The 23,600-nt window shown below is 41.2% G+C and overlaps 1 protein-coding gene across 1 annotated transcript in view; it reads right to left on the bottom strand.

The window, feature by feature from the left end:
- Window positions 1-4,391: 4,391 nt before the first annotated feature.
- Window positions 4,392-23,600, bottom strand: part of CLYBL (citramalyl-CoA lyase) — a 103,516-nt gene continuing 84,307 nt past the window's right edge. The window contains exons 7-8 of the mRNA XM_062514936.1: window positions 19,698-19,822; window positions 4,392-4,487 (exon numbers count right to left, since the gene is read on the bottom strand). Of these exons, the coding sequence (XP_062370920.1) occupies window positions 4,392-4,487; window positions 19,698-19,822 (221 nt within the window). The remainder of the gene's footprint in view (window positions 4,488-19,697; window positions 19,823-23,600) is intronic.

Genomic DNA, 23,600 nt, shown 5'->3' with positions numbered 1-23,600 from the left:
TGAGGGTGGCTGGAGGAGGCAGCTTTTGTGGCAGATTAATGAATGTGGTTAAGTCACCTCTTCCTCCTGCCTTCCTTCCTCTTTCCCCCCTTCCCTTTCTCCTCTGTGTACAGGGCTCCTGCCAGCAGCCCAGAAAGTCAGAGGGCGGTCCCGATCCCTGTGGGGCCAGGGTCTGCCTGCCATCCATCCATCCATCCATCCATCCATCCATCCATCCATCCATCCATCCATCCATCCATCCATCCATCCCCACGCTCGTCTCGCGGCTACAGCCCGGCGGTCCCGCGGCATTGCGGAGCGCTCCGGGAGTTTTCCTACTGCCGCCAGGGCACCGCTGCCAGATTCTCAGCTCCGTGTGGGAAGGACACCCTTCCCATCTGCGGGGCACTTCGTGCAAGTGCCAGCATCCCAAAGCCACCGGCAGCGCTCCCCCTGCCCCGCCGGGCGCTGCTCCCCAGGGCTCCCCTCCGCAAAGTGCGCAGCTCCCCAGCCGCAGCAATGGGGAAAAATTGAAGATAATGGACTTGCCCGCACGAGCTTTTATTCCCTTCTTCTCACTTTAAAATCTTTATAACAGTTGTTATAAAACACTAGCCCTGCCTCGGGGCTTTGCCATACTCTGAACCTGAGGGAGGTGAAAGTGGGAGAAGAGGGTTGGAGGGATGGGACGGATGAAATGCAGTCGAAGTTGGTTTCCCCGCCCGAACCCCTCCCCCCCCATTCAATATCAGAAATTACTGCCCGAGGATCAGATACTCCGTTTTACTGGCTCGTAAAAAAAAAAGTTTTCAAAGCCTAATTTCCACCAGATACATTGATTTTCCGTTGAAAACAGAATTAAAACAATACGCGCGAGTAGGTGCCATTAAAGCTAAACCATCTCTGGCTGTTAATCACGGGAGAGAAGGATTAGAAAAAGTCAGTAAAGTAGCACTGGGTTTGAAACTCAAAAATCGGGAGTTTAGAAAGAATAACCTCAGAGAGGGCTGAAACAGCTCAAGCAACAAGGAGAAAGCTTTAATAGGAGTTAAAATTCATTATCAGGTTACTTCTCGATATTGCAAGGAATATGCCGTTCCTGTAAGGGATTTGTGGTTGTGAAAAACATCCCTTGCTAAAATACCGTTTGATGTTCATGTCGAAGAGAAAACCAAAACATTCTTTTTCCTTTTAAATCCCGATTTCAAAACCAAAACCAAAACCAACTAACGAACCAAGCAAACAAACAAAAAAACCCAACAAAAAACACCCCAGAAAAATCCCACTAAATCTCCAACCGCAGCTTTGAACAGCTTTCCTGGCGATATTTGCTTCAAACCTCACAGGCATAGTACCCCTGTTTTCCCGAGGTCTCCCTGCCCTCCCTTCCCCCTTTTCTGCTGCTTGGATGGTCGGCAATGCCCGGCTAGATAATTGCTAGAATTTGGAAAAAAAAAAAAAAAGAGAGAAAAAAAAAAAAAAGAGAGAGGAAAAAAAGCCGGGAAAATACGCACCAGCATTCAGGTGCTAACCTACTTATTTGAAAGCAATTTATTTTCCATTTTGCCCGTTTTCCCCCTCTAAAACAGAACGCTGAAAGAAAGAATAAGTGCTTTAACATTTCAGTGTTATACTCTGGTAATTACTTTTTCACTTTTCCTCTAAGTTCCAATGTGAAAACCTCACAGGGGGGTCTTTGCTGTAGCAGGGCTACAGTTCCCAATCCCAAGCGCAAGATCTGCAATTACAAACCCATTCGATGCCCTTCCCTATCATTAATATGCACAAAATCCTGCTGCTAATCTTATAATCTGTTTTGTTTCATCAATTGCTTGCCTAGCACCAGGCGGGAAAGAAAAAGAGAGAAAGAAAAAGAAAGAGGAGAAGAATAAAGCCGGAAAATCGAGGAAAGCTTCGGAAAGTAAACGGAAAAGCCAAATAAATCGGATTTTATTTTCGATAGAGCAAAAATCGTTAAGGCTGATAAAAGGAAGCAGGATTTTCCTCTGGAGGGGTGGGTGTCAGGGAAATTTAAGGAAAAATCTGAATAAATCCAGCATTTTATTTGCATATTCGATTTCTCCGCGTACGGGTCACGAAGTTCCTTAAGCAGTCAGCAGCGGAGGAGGGAGGGGGAGCGTAAACCCTTCAGGAGAGCGTGTTACTGTCCCTTCGCTTTGCCGAGGGAGAGGAGGCGCCGAGCGCGGGCGAGCTGGGTGTGCGGGTCCGGGGCAGCCTCACGCCTGGCCACTAAGGCTTCAGTAAAACAATGAAGACATTAGTTTTTGAAGTCGTCCTCATCCTACTCTTCCCCTCCCCCTCTTCCTGGTATTAAGGGAATAAAACCATCTGCACCACACGCATCCTATTGAGATTAATGTAAAAATTATGCCAAAAAAACCCCACCAAAATTAAACAAAAAATACCAAAAAACAAACAAGGAAAAAAAACCAAACAAAAACAAACAAACCCCCGACCCACAAAAAAAAAAAAAACAACCCCAAGCAATCCTTTTCTCGTACATCTCATTCTCCGTGCCCCGCGCCAGGCCTCGCAGCCGCCTTGCCGCGCACCTGATGATTTATTAACGCAATCTGCGGAGAGAGCGACACGCGCGCCCGGCTACGGCTCGTCCCAGCTCATCTCCTAAGTAATTGTTTCTCATTAGTTCTGATAATGTTTTAATAGTGCTGCCCATAATTTAGTCAGCCTGGAATTAATAACGGAGGGTGTCCTGAAACGCGCGGGGATGAGGGGGAGCTGCAGTATAAGCAGGTAGTCTTTAATTAATCAGATTAGCCCGGAGGTCCCCGCGCTGTAAGGGATCCCCCGGCGCAGCGCCTCGGACGGGACCCGGGTGGCGGAGGGGGAGAGAGGGGGGTCGGCCCTGGCTGCTCATCCCCAAACTCCGCGGAGCGGCTGCGGGGGCTCTGCGGGGACGGACGGAGCTGGGCGGCTCTCCCGCTCCCCGGGCCGGGCCCCGCCGTGTCCCCGCCGTTCCCGGGGGAGCCGCGGAGAGGCGCTCCCGCCGCCCCCGCGCTCCCTCCCCTCGCTGCTTCCACGCCGGCCGGGTGGTGGGGTTCTTCCTCCCCCCTTCTCCTCTCCCCTTAATTAAACCAAAATTAACCTAAAATAAGTGAAATCGCCGCTCGGAGACGGGGGGGAGACACACTAAGCAAGGAAACGGGAGGAGTAAGGCACTGAGGCTCCATACGCGAAATGGCCATGGAGGCGGTGAGAAATGAAACTAAAAAACAACTGTTTTCTATTTACAGTTTTAAATAAACAGAACAGCCTTCCCCGCGGTGTTTGTCTAAGTGCAGCAGCGTTGCTGCTGTGTAGGTCATGAAAAGGTTGGTGCATAGTTTAAAACTTCCCATTCTGTTAATTTCTTAAAGAACAGTCGTTCATAGTCTGAGCACAAAAGCTCATGATTTAATGAGGAACAGAAACAAAATCTCTGATTGTTGGTGTTTCAAACTTCATTGGAGTCCTCTGGCAACCACAAGTTGATCCTCTGCAGCTTCAATACCCTTTAGCCCTCCATATAAGAGTACATGCTGAATAGAGGACAATGCCTGGTTGTTATGTTTATTTACCCTTACTACAAGCTGGGTTAACCTCTTCAAAACAGCTTTACTAAGCCCGTTAACCACACAGCCCACATGATCTGTAGCCGTATCCCTAATGTGATGTAAATCTGACTCGAGACCATATGCACAAGTTCTGCTGCATTGTGTCTCCAAAAACTACAAGTTTATTGCTGTCCAATCCTTCCCGGGCTGGACGCGTCCAGGAGGAAACTCTCTGAATAGCAACTGCTTAAAAAAAGAGAAGAAAGTCAAGAGTCCTGCATTGTTGAAGCATTATTTTTAATGGCTGTTGCACATTTACAGAAGGGCAGTGTGGGGGGAAAGCAAAGCTCACACAGGGAAAAGATTTTCATTGCAGTTATTTCAACTGGTGCATAATTATTCAAGCCTTTCTCCTTTCTGCCAGGAGTTCTGCATCACAGTCGGGAGAAGCACAGAAAGAAATAAAAACAATTGAATTAATTTCCATCTGTTCTTTTAACAGGGCTCAGGGCTTATGTTTTGCCTTTCTCCTTCAGTGAAGTCATAATCCTGCATTTGTAGTAATTATTGTGATGTCACAGATTTGGTGATGTAGCTTCATTGCAGGTTATGACTAGAACATGGGCCGTGCAGGAATGAGCAGTGGTGTGAGTTGGGAATAGTTTTAGTAATTAGCAATTCCAGCAAGCAAACTATGACAGATCTGCAAAATGGAAATTAATTTCTGTTTAAGCCTGACGTCTTTAATTTTGCATTCCTTCCCCCCCCCTCCCAAGTATTATAGTGATCTTTTAAAACAGCTACTGGGGCCCTATGGCGAGAGCTTAATTTACCAGCTCATTTTTTCTTGATGGCTGTGGCAAGTATAACAATGTTCTGTGCCTGCTTCAGTAATGGCATGTCGATCATGCTCCCGCGGAAAGTAAACGCTCCCTGGAAAAGAGAGAATATGAACTTCCTGAGACACTTCTGGAAATTGTAGTTGGCGTGTCTTGTTCTTTACAAACACATCTGTTTGCCAAGAAATGTCTTCTCTCACAGGAATCCTGAAGAAGTTTTAGGAGACAAACTTATCGAGATGGGGCAAACCCATTTAAAGAAATGTGAAGGGTGAGAAGCTCTCCAAAGAGGAGGCAAAGAGAGAGAAAAGAGAAGCCCAGGGTGCAGCTGGCCTGTTTCAGCCTCTAGCTGGCAAACACTGAGGGCCAAGAGCAGTGAGGCCGTGTGTGCCAGCTGGGGAGAGGGGCTGGTGGACACCACACCTGGGGGGCAGCTCTGTTCCCCACTTCCAGCATCACCATCCAGCATCCATCCAGGGCTGTGCCACAGTGGGAAACTGCCTGAAGACAGAGGGCAAAGCCAGAAGTTATCTTTGTCAGCAAACAGTAACAGGTGTTTGTGTGGGTGGAGAAAATTTTCTTGACCCGGAGGTTTGCTGAGGTTGTGCTGCTGCTGCTGTACCTCTCCATTATGTCTCCAGTGCTAAAGATAGGCTGGGGCTGTTCTAAAAGCTGAAATAACCATGTGGGCGGTGCAATAATATTGCCCAAATCTCCTCTGGAGCCAAGGTAAAGCCCACCTGAACACTACTTATAGGGAATTTCCCCAAATGGATACAGAACTACTCTGTATGCCTCAGAGGTGGCAATCCAAGAGTCAGGATAGGTTTCAAAAGTTACTTTGTATTCCTAAGGGTTTTTTGGAGGTATCATGGTGATAAGTTTAAAACAATTAACTATGAATCATAGTTAAATCTTAAACAGAAGGCATATGCTTTACATAGTGCCAAACCTGGCTTGTTCCCCTAGATGTTTTAATCCCCATGTGTCTCTGAGGTAGGATTTGGAAGATAAAACATTATATTAAGACATGCTGAAGTTCAATAGACAAAAAAAAAATCTTATTTACAATTCTGACATTAGTTTTGACATATAAAAAAACCCCAAACAACAAACCAACAAACCCAAAAATCCAAGTACAAAGGTGTAAACCATTCCCTGAAGAACTCAGAACTGAGGGCCTGGCCTCAGCACTACATAAGGTGAAGCACTGCACACCCTTTTAATGTCCTGCTGCAATTGATATGGGATCACAGGCTGGCCTTGGGTTTGACAGTGAGCATGGCTAACCAAGAGCAAGGGACAGTCCATAGCAGCACAAGTGTCTGTGCATGAGCAGCGAGAGAAATGCACAGGAGAACAAACCTTTTTCTGGTTTTCTTTTGAGGCTTGATAATTATTAAATAGAAGACTCCAGCAAGTAAGGTGAAAATATAACCCATTTACAAAAATATTTAGGAAATGTGTTACTCCAGTGGTGTATCTAGCTGAACTGAAGCAGCATTAATTAAATGGTAGATCATGTTCTGGAATAGTTAAGACAAAAATCCACCTTAAACAGTAAGCTAACACAAATCAGTATTCTTGCATGTAGGAGCAGGCTGTATTAAAGCCATTGAAAACACAATAGTAAAAACCATTATTTTATTCAAAGTAGATATTCCTACTATAACTTGCAATATTTCAGGTAGGTTTGGAGAATGGGACTGACAGATACTCAAGGGTAGGTGCTTCAAATTGAATTTTTTTGTTTACTGGGCAAACAATCAACCCTACCTTTACCCCAACGCCACCATTATCACTATTATTATTATTATTATTATTATTATTATTATTATTATTATTACTACTACTACTACTACACCACTTCTAATTATAGCTACATCTCTGCAATTTTCAGTTATATTTTTAAAACTTAAAAGAAAATGCAGTCTCAAACTATTCAATTTATTAACAGTTGTGAAAAAAAGGAAACTAAGTAAACATTTTATGACATAGGACTTATTTGGAATAATTCAGGTCTATGCAGAGATCTCGAACTGTAAGGTACATTTTTTTAGCTCTAAGAAAAACATGGTTAAAAAACGTCCTTTTTTCTGTAGGTATTCAGTAACACCCATTCAGTAGCAGATAATTCAGCAGCAAAATAAAGAATAAGGCTAATTCAGTAACAGCTATTGCTTACAGAAGAAATTTGCATGTGGGATGACAGTCATAAGAAGAAGTATGCTGAAGTCTCAGATCATCCTTCCTGGTTCTGTGAAAGGCTGATTAGGAGTACAGTTACCTTAAGCACCTGCAGTGGTTTGCAGAAAGAGATGGGCGCCTAGCAATATCAGTTCTGATTTCTGGTGGTCCAAATCATGGCTGGGAGGGTCTCAACCTTTCCACTGACTGGATACAGAATGAGCTAAAGTCAGATACCCCTGCAGGTATCTAAGCTGTACCATGATGAATCTGGGTCAGAATGTCATTTTTATAAAGCAAGAGTTAACTAAACAGCATGCTTGTCCTGTCTTCATTAAAGTAATATGTTTAAAAGGAAAACAGGATAATGGTGTGTGTATATGGACACACAGACACTGAACCACATGAGAAATGCCATACATTCCCTGCTTGTCAGTGTGCAACTGTACTTCAGGTTGCTAGGAATTTGAATTCTTGAAGGAAAAAAATGCCTATTTCTTTCCCTGACAGCAAAGGGTAACATGAAGTTGGCTTCTCTGCCTGTTCTTTCTGAGGCTTGTTTTCCACCTGTTAATTTGCAGTGTTGAGCTAAAGTCCAGAAAAAGAAACCAATTTTAATGCCATTGAATATACCCTATTCAGTGACTCTCTTTCCACCCACAGGTTTCAACAGATAGGAAATACCAGTAATTACAGCTTTGTCCCCATGCTCTCTTTTCCAGTTCTGCTAGATGAAATTTGCCTCTAGCATTCTTTTGATTTTCTCTCACATGAATATAAAGAAAACAAGATTTTCTATAAACTCCATTTGCTTTGATAGCATTAATCTGGGGATTAATTTACTCATAGATCTAAATTTTCTTTTTGGCTAGTTTTCTCAACAATCTCACACTTCCAGCCTGTACTTAGATTTCCAGTAGTTCAACTATGGGACCAAGGGCCTGCTCTTAAAGAAGCCTGCAGCATGCACAGGAACAACAGCACGTGGGTAATGCAAGGCTGGGATTTGTATCCATCACATTCAGTGGCTGTGGTTCTTGCTCACCATGCAGCCATATAAATCATTCAGAGGAAGCCGTTTCAGAAACTAATCAAATGTATCAGACCTGCCAATCAAATGTATCAGACCTGCCTTGGGAAGGGACAGGCCCTCCAGGTAAAGGCTGATGGAGAAGTGGGGAGAAGGACCATCCAGGAGACGGAGCTGCAGATGATGGGCGCAGCCTCCGAGTGACAATACCTAGATGCAAATAATTCAGCTGGGATGAGGAGTGGGGGAATGGAGGACAACTGGCACTCACCAGACAGCAGTCTGGAAGTGCAGCCCTACTGAGGAATGGGCAGGTCTGTGGGCCAAAGACTTTGCCCCTGTTTAAAGCGACGTGGCACAGATTCTGCCATGCCTGTTCAGTGCCATCCTTCATGCAGCCACACAGATAATGTGCTGAAGGCAAAGCCCTGTGAGAAACAGGGTGACTTTGGCACTCACCAGTCTGCAGTGTATGGGACCTGTAAGGGCACTTTGGCTGGTCCACGCTGTACAGCTGTGAAGGCAGCACAACACAGCAGCATTTTGTAAATACAAAATGTCTGTGCTCCCTCAGCCTGATTGCTCTACAGCTCTGTCAGGGCAGACTACCAAGGAGGAATCAAAGAAGAAAGTGAATGGGAAGCGCTCCCTATTTGGGAACTATCTGAAGATCCTTCCAGCAAGGGAAGACTCAGGGTTTTTCCTTCTGGCATGAAGTATTATTCACAATGACATTTAATGCCCTAGTAGGACAGTAGTAACATTTTAAAAAAGTAACAGCAATTTATTCGAGATGCAGGCCAAGCTGAGTAAGGTCTTAACAGCTCTACTTCAAATTTCAGTATATCCTAAACTGCTGTGAGGATGAAAAAAAGAAGATTTGGCAAATATAGAAAACAGCTACTAGTGAATTAAAATTACGGGCAGCTGCTAGGCTGCTAGGTGGTGGTGGTTTTTTTGTTTTTGTTGTTGTTGTTGTTGTTGTTGTTGTTGTTTTTCCCTTCAAAAAGTAATGGCAAATGATAGTCTTGGAAAAAATGGGAATTCAGAATGGTCAGCTCTAAGTGATGCAAGGATCCAGCTTACAAGCAAGAGAAGCCATAAGGCATAGCTGACAGAGAACAGTCATTTTCACAGGTCAGGACATGAAGATATAGGCTTGTGATAAAGGAGGGCAAATCAGTTGTGCAATAAGAATAACAAATGCAACAAATTTCGAGGGGGTTGTGGAGAGACTGAAGAGATGCAGAACCACTTTGCAGATGCAGATGCACTTTGTAACACACCAGTCTGGCAGATTTTATGCTTGTATCATATGAACTTCCTTTTAGATAAATGTAGCCACTCTGGCACAGGTCAGACCCAGCAAAGTTCAACATGTAATTGAGGGCTCTTCTTTGACAGCTTAGAATACAACCCTGGCTGTACACTGCCATGGATCTTGAACATGGCTCTTGTTATATGTCATCCTTAAAGATTTCCTTTACCTATAAGAAATGACATGTATCAAGTCACAGAAAGAGTCTCAGTGTTGGGCTGTCATTTGCCATGGCAAAAGATGAACACATAAATGCAGTGTTTCCTATAACATGAAAACCTCCTCTTTTTGTGCGTCTCTCCTGTATTCGGGAACATTTACTTTGTGAAACTTTCGGGAGTAGTGAAGAGCTTGGTAGTTCTGTAAGACCATTTCATTATTTCAGTGTTGTCTGGGTATAAATATTTTCTGATGGAACCAGGAGAGGGGAAGAAATGATGCAGGCGCTAGTGTTTATCATGGGTATAATGGAATTGTGTTATATATGTAATTGTATTGACTTTGACTACACAGGGGATGGACAGGATGGCAAGTGATGTACCGTTACATTTTTCCATAAGATCAGGGAATGTAAAGTTTTATACTTCTTCATCTGTACCGAAACCTTTTTATATGATACACATGGGGTTTTACTCTCACCATATTTTATGTCTTTATGTGCCACTGGATTAAGGTGAGAAATAAGCAGGATAAAACTATCATGATATAGAACATTTAAGGCACCTCATAATAATGTGACGCAATTATCCCTGAGATGTGTACTATAAAGTACTTGAGTTAATTAAAGTCGAACAGTAATTGTTCTGGGACATGTGGGACAGTAATCAGATGAGCTAGTCCCCTTTGGTTGTCAATACAGAAGAATTAGATATACCCTTGCACCTGGGAATGCTCATGGCTTTTTCTTCAGCGTTTGCTCCATCAGTGGTTACCTGTGCCTCTAACCACATCCATCCTCATGACTGCAATGAGCTCCCTAAGAGGGTTACTGCATACCTTCAGTTCTTAGACCATTGTAATCTATTAACCACTTGCATTGGTACTGAATATGAAGATTGTTTTCCCTAAGACACAAGAAGTATGTACATTTTGAAGTACCAAATAACTCCTGTAAATTCCAAAACGTCTGCTGGCTCCCTGTCTGTTGGAAGATGGGACTGCAAGCATGAGCATCGGTTTTGAGAACTCTGTGCTCTGTTTTTGGAACCACTGCCGTGGTCCACTCAATCATTGTCCAGCCTTTGCTAATACACCTTTGATTTGACACCTTGATCTCATCATACATGCAGCCAACAACTTTGACTCCCACATAAGAGTTGCCAAGATTTTCTCAAAGATATTTATATAGGCTACATTAAGATCATGGCTTATCAACAGCAGTAAGAAAATCCCAATTGTCTTGCATCAGATGAAAGAATATAGCTAATAGTGCTAGGTTTATTTGTACGTGTCCATACATGGGCTGTCCTGGGCCACTGTGTAGAGAGACACAAGTTTTTCAAAAGCAGGTTACTCTGAGAATCCAGTCAGGCTACTTAGATGGCAGGCTTGAAGGTACTAGGGGATCCTGGTGAGTAGGTAAGGCATTGGCATGGGGGACATTCTGGGTAGCTAGGCCAGTGGAAAAAAAGGAAAAGCAAGACAAGATAATGTTCCAGGAAACTGCAATATGGACAAGGAATCATCTGCTGCTGAATTTTGAATTAAGTATGGATCTAAAATAGGGGTTATCTAATGCTTATGGAATTGCTAAAATCCCCTCTTCCACTACTTAGGGGACTACGGATTGTATGAGAGTCTCACAAATGAGGGGAGGTCCTTGGACAGTACTCTGCTGTCACACAGTTTAAAACAGTGCCCCACTGATAAAGGTTTGTTTTTTTCCAATTACTTTTCTCAACAATTTTGCAATACTTTCCTTTGCAGACCAAATCCCTGCAGAGTATGTGGCAATCTGGTTATCTCTTTGTCCAACTGGGCTGCCTTTGGAAGGGATGTGCATCTAGGACATGGGGGAAATGGGCATAAGGGGACCAAAAAGCCAGCCACCCTTCTTTCCTCCACCCCCTTCTTCATTAGGAGATGTCGTGAGTCAAACAGAGCTCCCACACTGCTCTGGTAACACGGGCCAGAGGCTGTGTGTGAATACAGCCATTGTGTAAATCAGTAATTATGTAAGTCCCCTTCCAACCCTGGTGACCTGTGTCAGCACTCGCGGGCAGATGCCAGGCTAAATGGAAATGAGCAGAAAGGGTGATGCCAGCTGGCCGTGGTGAACCTTGTGTACCTCCTAACCCATATAGACAAGTGGCCTCAAGTCCATAGACACAAGAAATCTTTGGTCCACAGTTATCTGAGAAACACTAGTTCTTTCCATGGTAATTCAGTGTCTCGCCCACTTCTGAAACCCAAAGGTCTAGTTATGACTTTTTGGAGACACCGAAAATACAAGGAATAAATACACTATAATCTGCTTGGGCCTGAGAACACTACATCTAAGCCTGTACAATATTAGCTGTTATAAGGAAATAAGAGTTTTGTGTTCTGCAAGCAGGGCAGATTTGGTCTTCTGAGGAGGGAAGGGAGCAGGTGGATGGCAAAGACTCCCCCTAAAAAGCATGGCATTCAGGAAGATAATTCCCCTGAGATTAATGAAAACACACGTTGTTTAAGTGACTCCCTGCAGAGGAAATTTGGAAGTCTTTGCTTTGGGGCTTAAAAAGAACACTTGGATTTGCTTACAGGTAATGAACAAAGGAGAAGAGGAGCCTGATCACAGCAAATGGTGTTGGGTCTGTGCCTGGGGGAGGAGTGATTATCCTCAGTACAAAGGAATGATTTCTCTTGAAACAGAAGGTTGAGACCATATTTTTGGGGAAGTCAAGAGCTAACAGCTGTGATGGTGCTGAATGCAGGTTTAATTAATTTTTTTCTTCTGCAAGTTGTAGCCAAAGAGCTGTCATAAAGAGCTGGGTCATGATTCTTCTGCCTCATAATGAACTTCCAAAGGTTAGTGAGCTGCGAGGAGGTGTTCAGTGAAATCTGGGTCAACTGAGAGTATATTCCAGACTGGGATAAAATAATGCTTCTCTCTCTTCTCTGCTCAGGCCTGTCCTGCCTCCAGAGCAGGCTCACATCTATCTCTGGCTTTCTTTAAGTATCTTTGCAGTAGGTAAGAAATGCCCAAATAACCAGTGCAGTCACATTTGACAAACTGTAGACTTCACAGGCAGTGAGCTGTATGGACAAAGCTTTTGGGCAACGTATTTCCATAGCCTCTCCTCTGGACACTTTCACATTCACCCCTTTTCTGTAACAACATTATGGGCAGAAAGACACTTGTACACAAAATCTTTGGGGTAAAGAAATGATCCTTGGAAAGGTTTGTCAAACATATCAAGAGGAGACTCGGTGAGTCTCTGATCTGTTGAAGTGTGCATGGGGAGGGAATTCTGCAAAATATCATTACCATTAAGTTTCTGTAGCATTTGTACTGATATGTAAAAAACATTAGAAATCACTCTTTTGTTTCTTTTTGCCAGTGTAATTGTCCACTGGAGTAGAAGTAGTCAGTGAGTTCAGAGGATAAATCAGTTTGTAAAGCCAGAAGCAGGCCTGTTTGTGTGAGATACGCTTCTCTAGGAGCAGATGGAAGGACACAGAAGGTCAAGAAAGAAAGAGCAACAACCACATGAAATAGAGATTGATTTTTGCCTCATACAACTCCTGAGCAGCAGTGCAAGAACTCTGACAGAAGAAACCCTTTCTAAAGCTCAACAGGTAGAAAGGACTTTGTGATCCTTCAAGTCCACAGTGGGTCAGGGAAGATGAAGAACAAGGACCTACAAGGTCCTTAATTTCTTCTCCACCTGGCATTACTGTTTCCAGCCCATATAGAAGGGCTTTGCCCCGCTGTGTGGACCAGACAAGCTGTTTTTCCATCTTACAGTCTCTGAAGCTGCCTGAACCACCAGGGATAGCCCTTTCAGCTGGGGAGGGCCTGGAGCTGCTGCTTGGTCCAGCTCCAGAAATTCCTCACGCCACCAAAATCTCTCCCTCTGCCTGAACAAACAATCTATTTACGATCCCTGAATGAGAGGCAGATATGAGAGTTTTTTATTGCTGTCTTTGCATTTTCTTTAGTTACCTTCTCATTGTGGTTGCTGCCTTACTGTGTGCTTCTCTAGAGCAGGAAGGATTAAAATTAAAGAAGCCGAGGAAAGTTCTAGAAATCAGGAATACTGTCCACTGATTTTCGTTCTCTGTCTTATACTGTATTGGGAACAGAAGAATCCTAGAGAGCACACTTGCTGCTGCCAAGCAAATCTTTATTTTATAGCACAAAAGCAGCTTCTTGGACAAACAGCCTATCCAATCATGCATCTTTTCTCCCTAGTGAGCATCATGGTTATTATATGGAAAAGTGAAAAATAACCGATATTAAGACTTTAGGATCCTCAGATACCCTTCATTTAGTAATTTGGAGTTAACTTAAGGTTTATAGTCATGGAAGCAATTTGTTAAATATAAACTAGAAAATTCAATCTGAAAGTAAATCACAACAGGGCACGCAGATGGCATTTGATACTGAAGGGAAAGGTAGCTGTAAAATATGATGGAGTTTTGAAAAATAATAATAGTCAGGCTTGCTCTACCAACAAGCATGGAATTGACCGTATTTTTGTGTCCCATGTTTTTTCTAAAGTCATGTTCATTTTCTGAATAGGATTGAAGAGACATTTTTTACTGTGATTCTCTAATTCAACTGACAGAGCTTTTGCAGAGAGCTACTCCAGGCCCCGGAAAAATCTGGCTAGCACAGAGAGGAGAGAAAAGGCAGCAAGACTGCTGCTACTTAAATTAACTGAAACAATATTTTGGCTGTACAGGCTTCTGAATTCCCTCAGTAAGGCTTAAAAAGAGCCATCTGGTCAGAACATTACCTCTCTAGTAGGATCCTGCCTTGGAAATTGAAATGAGGCTCATGAGCGCTCCTTAATGCCTTTTAAACAGGGATTTTGGAGGTGGGTAGTTGCTTTGGTGGGTTGCTTGGTGCAGAACAGGTTTTGGCACGATGGTGAGCAGGTGTCTGCAGTGCTGGGTGGCTTCCCACTCCATGCTCATCGCCTGCACTGGGAATGTGCTGACACAGCATGACCATTCCAAAAGCAACTCACCCTGCATTTACCTCTTTGAGCCAACAAGGATGGAGGAGTCGTGCCTTGCTGAGGAGGAGCCCAGAGAGGTGCCATCCTCTGCAGGGCCTGCGTCCCCTGGGATGGGAGCAGCTGCCTCCTCTAGGGGCTATCTCTGGGTGGAAAGGCTATGGAGGCACACAGATCCATTCTGCTCCCGGCTCATGGTGAAACTTCTCCCCTCGGGAAATGTCAATGTGCCATCCGAATCCTTCTCCCTCTGCCTTTTGGACACAGGTCTTTAATGAGTGGAGGAAAACAGATTAAGAGCCACTGAATGCCTGCTGGGGAGTGGAAAGGGCAGAAGCTCTTTTTGTATGAGTTTCTGCCCTGCTTAGAAGCTTTTGCAGCCCTGTGTAGTAAAATCTGTCTCCTTCTCTCCCCACCTGGCATAACTCCCTCAGGACTGATTGCACCAATGTAGGAACCAGTATAGCACAAGCAATTAGCTAATAAAGCCCCTTCTGCTCTATTGTAGAGGTTCAAAATTTGCCCCAGATGGATCTTTCTAAGAGAAAAGCCTTCAACCATGACACAAAATGCATTTATAAAGCATTTTTCAAATACTAAAAGTGTATAGAGAAAATCTGAGTACTAACATGAGCTCTCTCGATCTCAGTTTTGACATTAAAATTTCATTTGGCCACTTTTACAAAAGATAAACAACATAACCGTGGCCCATGCTTAAATCCCACCAGCACTCTTCATCTTTCCATAGAGATGCACCTGAGCCTAGACTTCTTAAGTCTGGTGCTCCTTAAAGGTGGCAATTTATCACAAATTCCTGAATTCCCCACTCTACAGTGAAAGGACTACACATTGCCTAATTAACATAAAGGACAGCACATGCCCTGTGCTCTTGGAGGGAGGGCTGAGACCACTGCAGCCCAGCACACACGGAGGTACCCTGTGCTGCCACTGCTGCCCTGGGATGGGATCCAGCTTGGTTGGTGGCACCTCAAACTCAGCAGTCTGTCCTGGGCAAGGGGAGTGGGAGCCTGGGCTGCTCCCTCACTCCCAGCTTTACGTAAAGCCCTGAGATATAATGCCCTGTTAAGTGCAATATAATTCCTGTGGATTGGAGGGGTTTGATACAGCCCCATGCCAGAGGGATGCTCCTGTGCTTCCCTTCCAAGAGGTACCCTTTGGACATGCTCCCACCTTCCTAGCAGCCACGGGCTGGATTGAGATAGGGTGGATCCCACTTGGCTGGGGAGCCCTCTTGGGGTCCACGGCACAGCCAGAAGAGGGAAGAAAGCTGGGAGAGACCTCCCTGTAAGGCGGTGGAAGCTGGAGCTGGCCGAAGCATGAGGGCGCGTCGTCTCTAAGATACAGTGGCTTGGGGTAGCTTTTCCTAAACAAAGAGCATTATAAGAGACCCACTGCTGGAAATTTCCATTCCTTTGTTGGGTTGATGCTGTGTAAATAAATGCATTCCTAAGATTTTTCATAATCCTGGAGAGGTCTGTAAATGAGACTGTATAGTTTGCCAAATAACTGGAGTTCAAATATATTATTCCTCAGCTGCTGGGAACATGATATACAATGGCACAGAATATAATGCGAGAAACATATGCTGAAGGTCTTCTTAGAAGCACTCTGTGCATTTGTACGTGGCACATACAAATATTTCTTTAGATTTGCTCTATGGGATTTAAATATTCAGCCCATATTACAACTTGGGTTTGTGATATATTTACCTTAACTCTAAACAATCCTTACCTGACAAGTGACCTTGGCAGCAGCATTTAGTTATTCCCTAGTTTAGTGTGTGGGTGCTTTGAAAGCATTTGTCAATTAATATGTGAGATAAATGTGTAATCAACCTCTTACTTCATTCTTCTGCTTTTCCTTATGTTTGAATTTTATTTAAAAGTAAGGCAATTTTGGAAGATTCAATTTCAATAATGATATTGTGCCTGATGTATTTACACATTGAATGGCTTAAAAATGCATTTCCAGTGTCTTACATCTTTGTCATATATAAACACTAACTACTTACAGAAGAGATACAGTCCTGTATCCAGTGTACTGGTGATGTAAAACTCTGGAGTTACCTAAATAGTAAAGACTATCATGTCCTCATTGTTAGAAATCAGATCTTTTTCTTATAATAGGCTAATAACTTGGGTCCCACTAACTCTACCCCCTTAGATTCATTTAATCTGTATTTATAAGATCACTTCCCTGTTTAATGTAGTACAAATGCTTTAGAGATTTCTAACAGAAACTCTCCTTTAGACTACTGGAATCATGTTTATCACCTTTCTTTTTTTACTTTTGAGCATACAGACATCTATCTTATATTTAGACTTTCTGACAGCTATACCTGCTTTCTTTAGGATGAATATTTTAATTTTGAAAATCATATCCCCTAGTAATGCAGTTCTACTGGAAAATATTGAAATGACCTGGAAATAACACTTTTCTTTTTAAGGACTTTCCAGTTTTACATCTCAAAGTTTTTGACAAAAGAAAACACTTAATAAATAGTTGAATGAAGTACAAAATATACTTTTTCAGTATTTGTTTCTACTTGTTCAAAATACAACATTACCATTTATTTCCTAGATATGCCATTTTTAGTTGGATTAGAAATGTAAAAAACAGCCCCACAAGCAAAACAACCTACAAACCAAACCAAAGCAACCCCTCAAACAGGACTATATCCATAAGGCAAGCCCAAAAACCTCTGGCTAGCTGGTTTGCTATCTAGTTTCCTTCTGTTTGGACACTGCCACAGCATCTCTAATTCCACAGTGCTCATCTGAGATCCTAATTTTTCCTGACCTCAGTACTTACATTTGGGGGCTACTATGTCAAAGCATTTCAGCGTCCAGGATGAAATAGCCTGGTTCAGCCTTCTTTCAAAAGAATATTATTATGGTAATTGTAGCTCTCAAATTGGAATAGATTATAAAAGCTTATTACTGTGTTTTAATATAAAATATTGTTAACTAAGGGCAGCAAACTTTAAACCAAATTAATAGCAAACTATGACCCCAGAGACTGCAGAACAGTAACTTATCTACCACACAAACAGCTGCACAAATCCCTCACATTTATTTTTTCCAGGCTTTCAACTTTGATTAATAACATGGTAAAACCATGCAAGTCTCAACCATATTAACCACAGCTATATTTTTAGCCTTACTGACATGAACACTTTAATATAATAAAAGGGAAAGGAAAACAGAAGAGGTGTTTCATTAGGACATGAGGATTACTGAAACCGCTGTGTGGAGCATTTGCCAGGAGGTGGTAGGGGAAGAGTTATTACTCACATTTTAGCATGTCGTTAGGATGTGGAGTGAGAGGATCCCTCAGTGAGATATGTTTGTTTTGGAAAAAAAACTAAGTAATCAGACCGTCCAAGCTCTTCTCGCTGACGCAGTCATAATAGCAAATTAGAAACTCAGTTAATGAGTTCCCAGCATTACATGGAAAACTATTTTTCCAATTTTGTTATAAAATCCTGTAATACGACAGTGTTACAAGATCCAGAAGTTCACATATTAACCTGCCAGTCCTTTTTTATTGATAGCTGGCTACATGCAAAAATATATGAAGCATGCAACCTGGTTGGTTAAAAAAATAGCCTTCACCACAAACCCTCAGCAAATTTGCTCTTGCAGCTAATTACAGAAGCTTATAACACATTTTAAAAGCATTTATGAAGAGAAAAAAAATCTCCCAAACCCAAATAAACCCCCCCGAATGGCTGATATAAACAAAAAACCTCAGCATTATGTCAGTAAAATAGCAGCTTCAAAACAAATCTAAAGAGTAACGCTTGTCTAACATTAAATTATTCAATATTAAACATGTTTGGCTTAATGATTGTGTGATACTGGGACTAGAGTTAAATTTAGTCCAGTCTCCTGGTCAACTGTTCATATGACAGGGGTGTTCCTTAGATGAGTTTCTGACACTAAGCTCAGCTGAATGAATAGTATTAAACACATCATAAAAAATATTTGGCTGAGTAAATTGTTTGACTTTTTTTCTTGCTGCATGTACCTGCCTACACATTTACACCAGCAGTATGTTTGTAACCATGCCTTTTGTAAGGGAGCCAAGCCTTGTAAATCGGAATAATGGGCAAAACCAGTCACATATTTTCTATTTCTATATTGTTTGCATGAAGAGAGCTACATTTCAAAATTGAGGGGGAGAGAACAAAGAGATCCAGGCATAGAGTACCCTAATAGTGACCCTGAAATCACTGCTCTGGACAGCACCCAAACAGCATAGTCATGGCTGTACTGCAGACAGCCAGGTACCACAAAGGGGATGCAATAGACCAGCACAGGAGAAGGGCAGAGCAATAGTAAATACCTTGTCACACTTCAACTCCAAGAAGAAAGCATAATTTCTGTTGTGACCTTTGCAGCATTTTTAATGCACAACATCCACAGTACCAGAAATGAACAGGGAAAGCAGACATCCCAATTTTTTCTAATCCACTAGGAAGTGGAAAAAAATGTGCAGAAAACATTTTTATGGCACCAGTGAAAGTGAGACCCTATGCACAGTCTTATAGAAGAAGTTTTCAACCAGAGGGACTTGTCTCCTACTTGAATGCCACACAAGCACATGTGAACCATTCCCACTCATCTGCACTCCCCATTCTGACATCGTGACTTTCCTTCTTAACTAGCCCAGGCTTGGCTGAGACTAAGATAAACATGTTTGGCTGCAACTTTTTTTTCTTTCAAAAAGAGGCAAACTGGATTATAGCAAATAACCTTTAAGATAATTAACTGACAATGCCGCAACTAGCATAAAATCTTCCTTCAGGCGACCCCTAATTTAAGTATTACTGGCACAAAGTGGAGACAGATTGTGCATCACCACCGCAATATTTACATAGCAGAAACCCACAGAGCAGGAAACGTGAGACTCAATGATGCACTAAATTAGGAACAATCATATTCTAGTGTTAATTTGCTTTCTCCTCTATCCAAAATTCAGGTCCAGCAATTGGTACAAATGCGCATAAAACATTCCCATTTTTAATGATTAAGAACCACAATCTGCAAGCAGTTTCACTCAAAAGTACATTCAGTTACTACTGGGCATGTTTGAGGGATTAAACCCCCAAAAGTGAAACAGGTCTAACAACACAGAGATTTTTTTAGAAACCGAAGGCTTCCTAATCCATTTATTTCTTTCCATAAATTATATTTATGCAAGCAGTCTGAGTCCTCTGCCAGGTTACCTGACTTTTTGGTTGCAAATATTTTCCTCTGACAGAAACACTGTGGTTCTGCGGCATAATGGAGAAGCAGTTTTAATTCTCTGATGCTGTAGATACCTGCAGGTACTCAAAAGGCTGTGTAATTAAAGAATTGAAGTTAAAAAAGGCAGGAAGGAAAAGATAGCCATTCTATTTCTAAATATATTGGGAAGTGATAAATTTATAATATACACTATCCAAAGGAAGATTTCACAAGCAATACTCTTAGTTACAGCACACTTTGTAAGATAAAAGCAAAGAGCCATCACCGACTTTCTAAATCTCAAATATTATTCAGATTTGGTTCCACTATGGCATATTAACAAAATATTTACCTTGCCTAATCGCTGATGTTCTTCAAAAGCAGAAATCAGTTCTTGTGCCCACTTTATTTTTTCAGGGCTCGGAGAGAACTGTTCCTGGACAACAGCGATTTGGTTGGGGTGAATCACCTGCTTACCTACAAAGAAGATTAATAACACCAGAATCATGCATCGACAAACAGATGTTCAAGCAAAATGTTCCAACCACTTGAGGCTCTCATATTGCCTTGCAGACTTTCTTGCTCTCCAACTAATTATTTTACTTGGTTTCTTTTATTTTTAAAACTGGAAAACGGGCAGACAGGTTTTGGACAGATTAAGAGTAAGAATACCTTGCGCTATGCTTGCATTCAATATAGTTTAAAAGAACCCACAATTCTTTCTCTTCCCTCCCCATTTTGATCCATACATCTTCTCTCAGCTGTTTCAGGTGCAATTGTTTGTCTTGGTCAGTCAATAACAATTAAGTATAATGCATCTCTGAATTTGACTATATAAATAACAGCTCCAGCCACTCTTAAATAAGTTGTATTGAAGTGTGTTCAGAAAATGAGATCCGAAGAAGATGGCAAGAGATCTGTAGGGCTGAAAAGTTACCAGTACCCTAAGGATCATTCCCTAAATTCTTAGTATTGGCTTAGCATCATATAATCATATAATCCTCAAAGCTGTTTAAACTGTTGTTTTTGCAATTATTGGTAGTTGCAGGTAGGCTGCAATATTTATTTAGTCACTGTGCCCTGAGGTTTTATGAAGCACTTTTTAAATCCTTTCTTGTATAAACATAAGTTAAGAAAATAAAAATAGCTGTTGTCTTTTTCACTAGAGATTTTCAAACGTGAATAGACAGCCACATAATCTGTTTTAATCTGTAATTGAATTTAGCTGCCTTAAAACAAATACATGTCTAATTTGTTTGACACTTTAAAAAGTGCAGCGTTTGATGTTATTAGTCCATTTCTATGGGAATTTCACAGACCGGTGTGATTTCCGTGGTTTGCTTTTAAGGCGTATTAATAAAGAGAGGCTACCGTAATTCCCAGCTTCCTTCGGCATAAATGACTCTCCTCGGTGCCAGATAACAAAAACTAGTTAGAGGGGTGAGCCTGATCCTGCAAACCCAGTGAGTCCAAAGCAAAGCAAGTGAGCAGTGCCCTGCAGACCGAGGGTCCCACAGCCCTGCTGCCACTGCAGCCTCTTGCATGAGCGAGGTTTTTGCACTTTGCCAGGAAAAGTTGGAAGTGTCAGGACCTAAGGAGGTTTCCTGCACAAAACGGGCTCTGCTCCCGTGCTCTAACTGATACGAAGCCAGCTGTACTTTAGGAATCAGCCCATCACTGCATCTGAGAAGTGTCACGCATGAGTGCAGCAATACACCTATTTTCAATGAAATCACCACTGCAAAAATCCCTGGGATAACTTGCATCAGACTGCAGTGGGTCTGAGCGATAACCTGGAGTACAAAGAACATCTATGAGCAAAGAAATAGTAGTCCTTTAGTGTTGCTACGTTCCTTTGCTAAAAAGCCATAAGTAGCTCAATTTTATTTCTTGTGAAACAACATTTAGCTTAAGATTTCACAGGCATGGAAATATTAGTTTGAAATTTCAATATCACAAATATTTTTGAAACACCTTACATATAGGTAAAAGCTTAAATCCCATTAAGAGCTATAATTTTTGAAAGAAATTACACAAAGAATTTTTTTAAACTAATGTGTTTTATCTGAGGTCTACTCAAAGGTTTTTTAGTCATTTTAATAAAATGTTGCAATTAATAAGCTGATGATGTTCCTTATTTGTAATACAACAAATTCTCCGTAGCTAAAGCATTAATTCCAAAATTGAAGTGTGTACCACAGTTTCTTGAAAAATCCTAAGGAGCTCAACTTTCTGAAAAAAATGTTGAGTATATTTTAAATTATATTTGAAGTGAATCTCTAATAACAAAATTAAAAATACATATAAATGATTTTTTAAAGTGTAAAACATTTCTGTAAAAAGATTTGCTTTTGCTAAAGATACGTATAGTAGGAAATTATGCTTTTAATCACTAAAACACTACTGAACAATTTAGGGAGAATACAATGTAAATTTTGATTTATAGCACTTGGTTGATTTTTGTCACAGACTATTTATCCAAATAACTGTATAACAGACATAATGCCATGCAGGAACAAAGTAAATATTTTAAGCAGAATTGTTGTTATTGACAAGTTACTGAGAGAGTGCAAAATTGGAAGACATTAAAATTTATGACCACGAAATCCTTTTTACAGTACCACTTGATATATTGTGTTTTAAATCAATACTTGTCAAGCCTTTTAGGTAACTGCATGATGGTGTCATTTTAGTCTTCCACAAAAGACTGAAAAAGAGAGGACACCTAGACTGTTTCGTGTTTATATCTGCTTTCTCAGCATGTAGCACAATACTTTTAATAATGACTAAGTCAGCTGTTAAAGCTTATGGCAAGGTTTACCTAATTTATTACATAAACATTCCCAAAACCTATACCCATTTATATAGGCAACACAGTGATTTAAAGTCCACAGGTAGTGTAAAACGTCTTGATGGATGTCTATGGATATATAAATACATACATTTTTATAAAAATATATATCAAAGGACTATTAATTTGGCTGGATTATGTTTGAAAATGTTTGATTTTATGTTTATACATGCACTGAGGGCAAACCAGGCTGATTTTCAGATAATTGGAAAAGAAAACTTGGCTGCAATAAGCAGTGAGCTTTGCAATAATATTTAAGTACTCGATAAATTCTTCATGATATTAGTTTGCTTGCTTAATCTCGAGGGAAGCTATTTGATTACATTATGAGCAATTTTACTGGCCTTGTATGGGAATGTCTAAAGACATATAACTTTGCTGAATATTTTGGATTTGCATTGCTCTGGAGAGTGGTGAGTTCAGCCCTGTTCATGCAAATAAGTGAGTGTTCTCTAGCTATGAGAGCAATGAGCAAGACTTAGCTCATTTTAGTTCTGTTGATTTCAATGTTTTTGATTCTTTATTTAAAAAGTATCAGGGAGGGATCTTATATTTAAAAATTAGAAGAATTGCACATTTTGAACTTGTTGTTAGGGTGACATTTCAGTACTTTCACATTATCAGAGAACTGTCAGTGACAAATACAGTGTGCATACTTCTGCTTTATTAATGTCATGGATTAACTGAAGGCCCATTTGTAATTTTCTGTGAGGAATATGAAATTAGAAATGTTAAAATGTTTCACTTATATAGATTTGGATAAACCACTTTTGGTTTAGAAAAACATGTTTTGTTTGGAAAAACATGATTTTGCTATCATGTTTGAAATTATATTTTATTTCAGTCAAAATAAGCAGGAAAGGTTATAAAAATATTAGATAAACTGAGAGCAAAAAAACCCAAGTAAAATATTTTAGATTGACCTAAAATATTTTTTCTTTTTGCAGAAGAATAGGAAAAAAGCTGTTTTGTTTTAATTTAGACAGATTTTAAATTTTTTTCTCCCCACCAAATCAGTAGAGTCAGTATTGCCCCATCTCTAATTACAGTTGGACTGATTGTCAGGTTGTTTGCTGAATTTTGGAAATGTGTTGATGATAGCTGCAGAAAGGCAGGAGGCAAAGGGCAGGTGCTGTGAGTGAACCTTAATAGAATCTATACTTTTCACAGACCTTAATCCTTGTATGGAAAGGCGAGTATGACACATGTACAGCCAAGATAAAAAGTAATTTTACACCCTAAATTGCTACATGACCTTTTTATTTGTCTTCTGTCTGGACCCTGTTCTAAGGTTAGACAACTTCCACCATAAAGTCAGTGGAGTCCAAATCACCATCGGCATTGCTTATGCTGAGCATTTCTAAATTTCCTAAATTGGCAGCCTCAGTTAAGCATTTAAATGTG

This window comes from Cinclus cinclus, chromosome 2, assembly GCF_963662255.1.
Source record: "Cinclus cinclus chromosome 2, bCinCin1.1, whole genome shotgun sequence".
In the NCBI taxonomy this organism is placed as follows: Eukaryota; Metazoa; Chordata; class Aves; order Passeriformes; family Cinclidae; genus Cinclus; species Cinclus cinclus.
The sequence above is the reverse complement of the archived record's forward strand: the minus strand, read 5'-3'. Positions and strand labels throughout refer to the sequence as shown.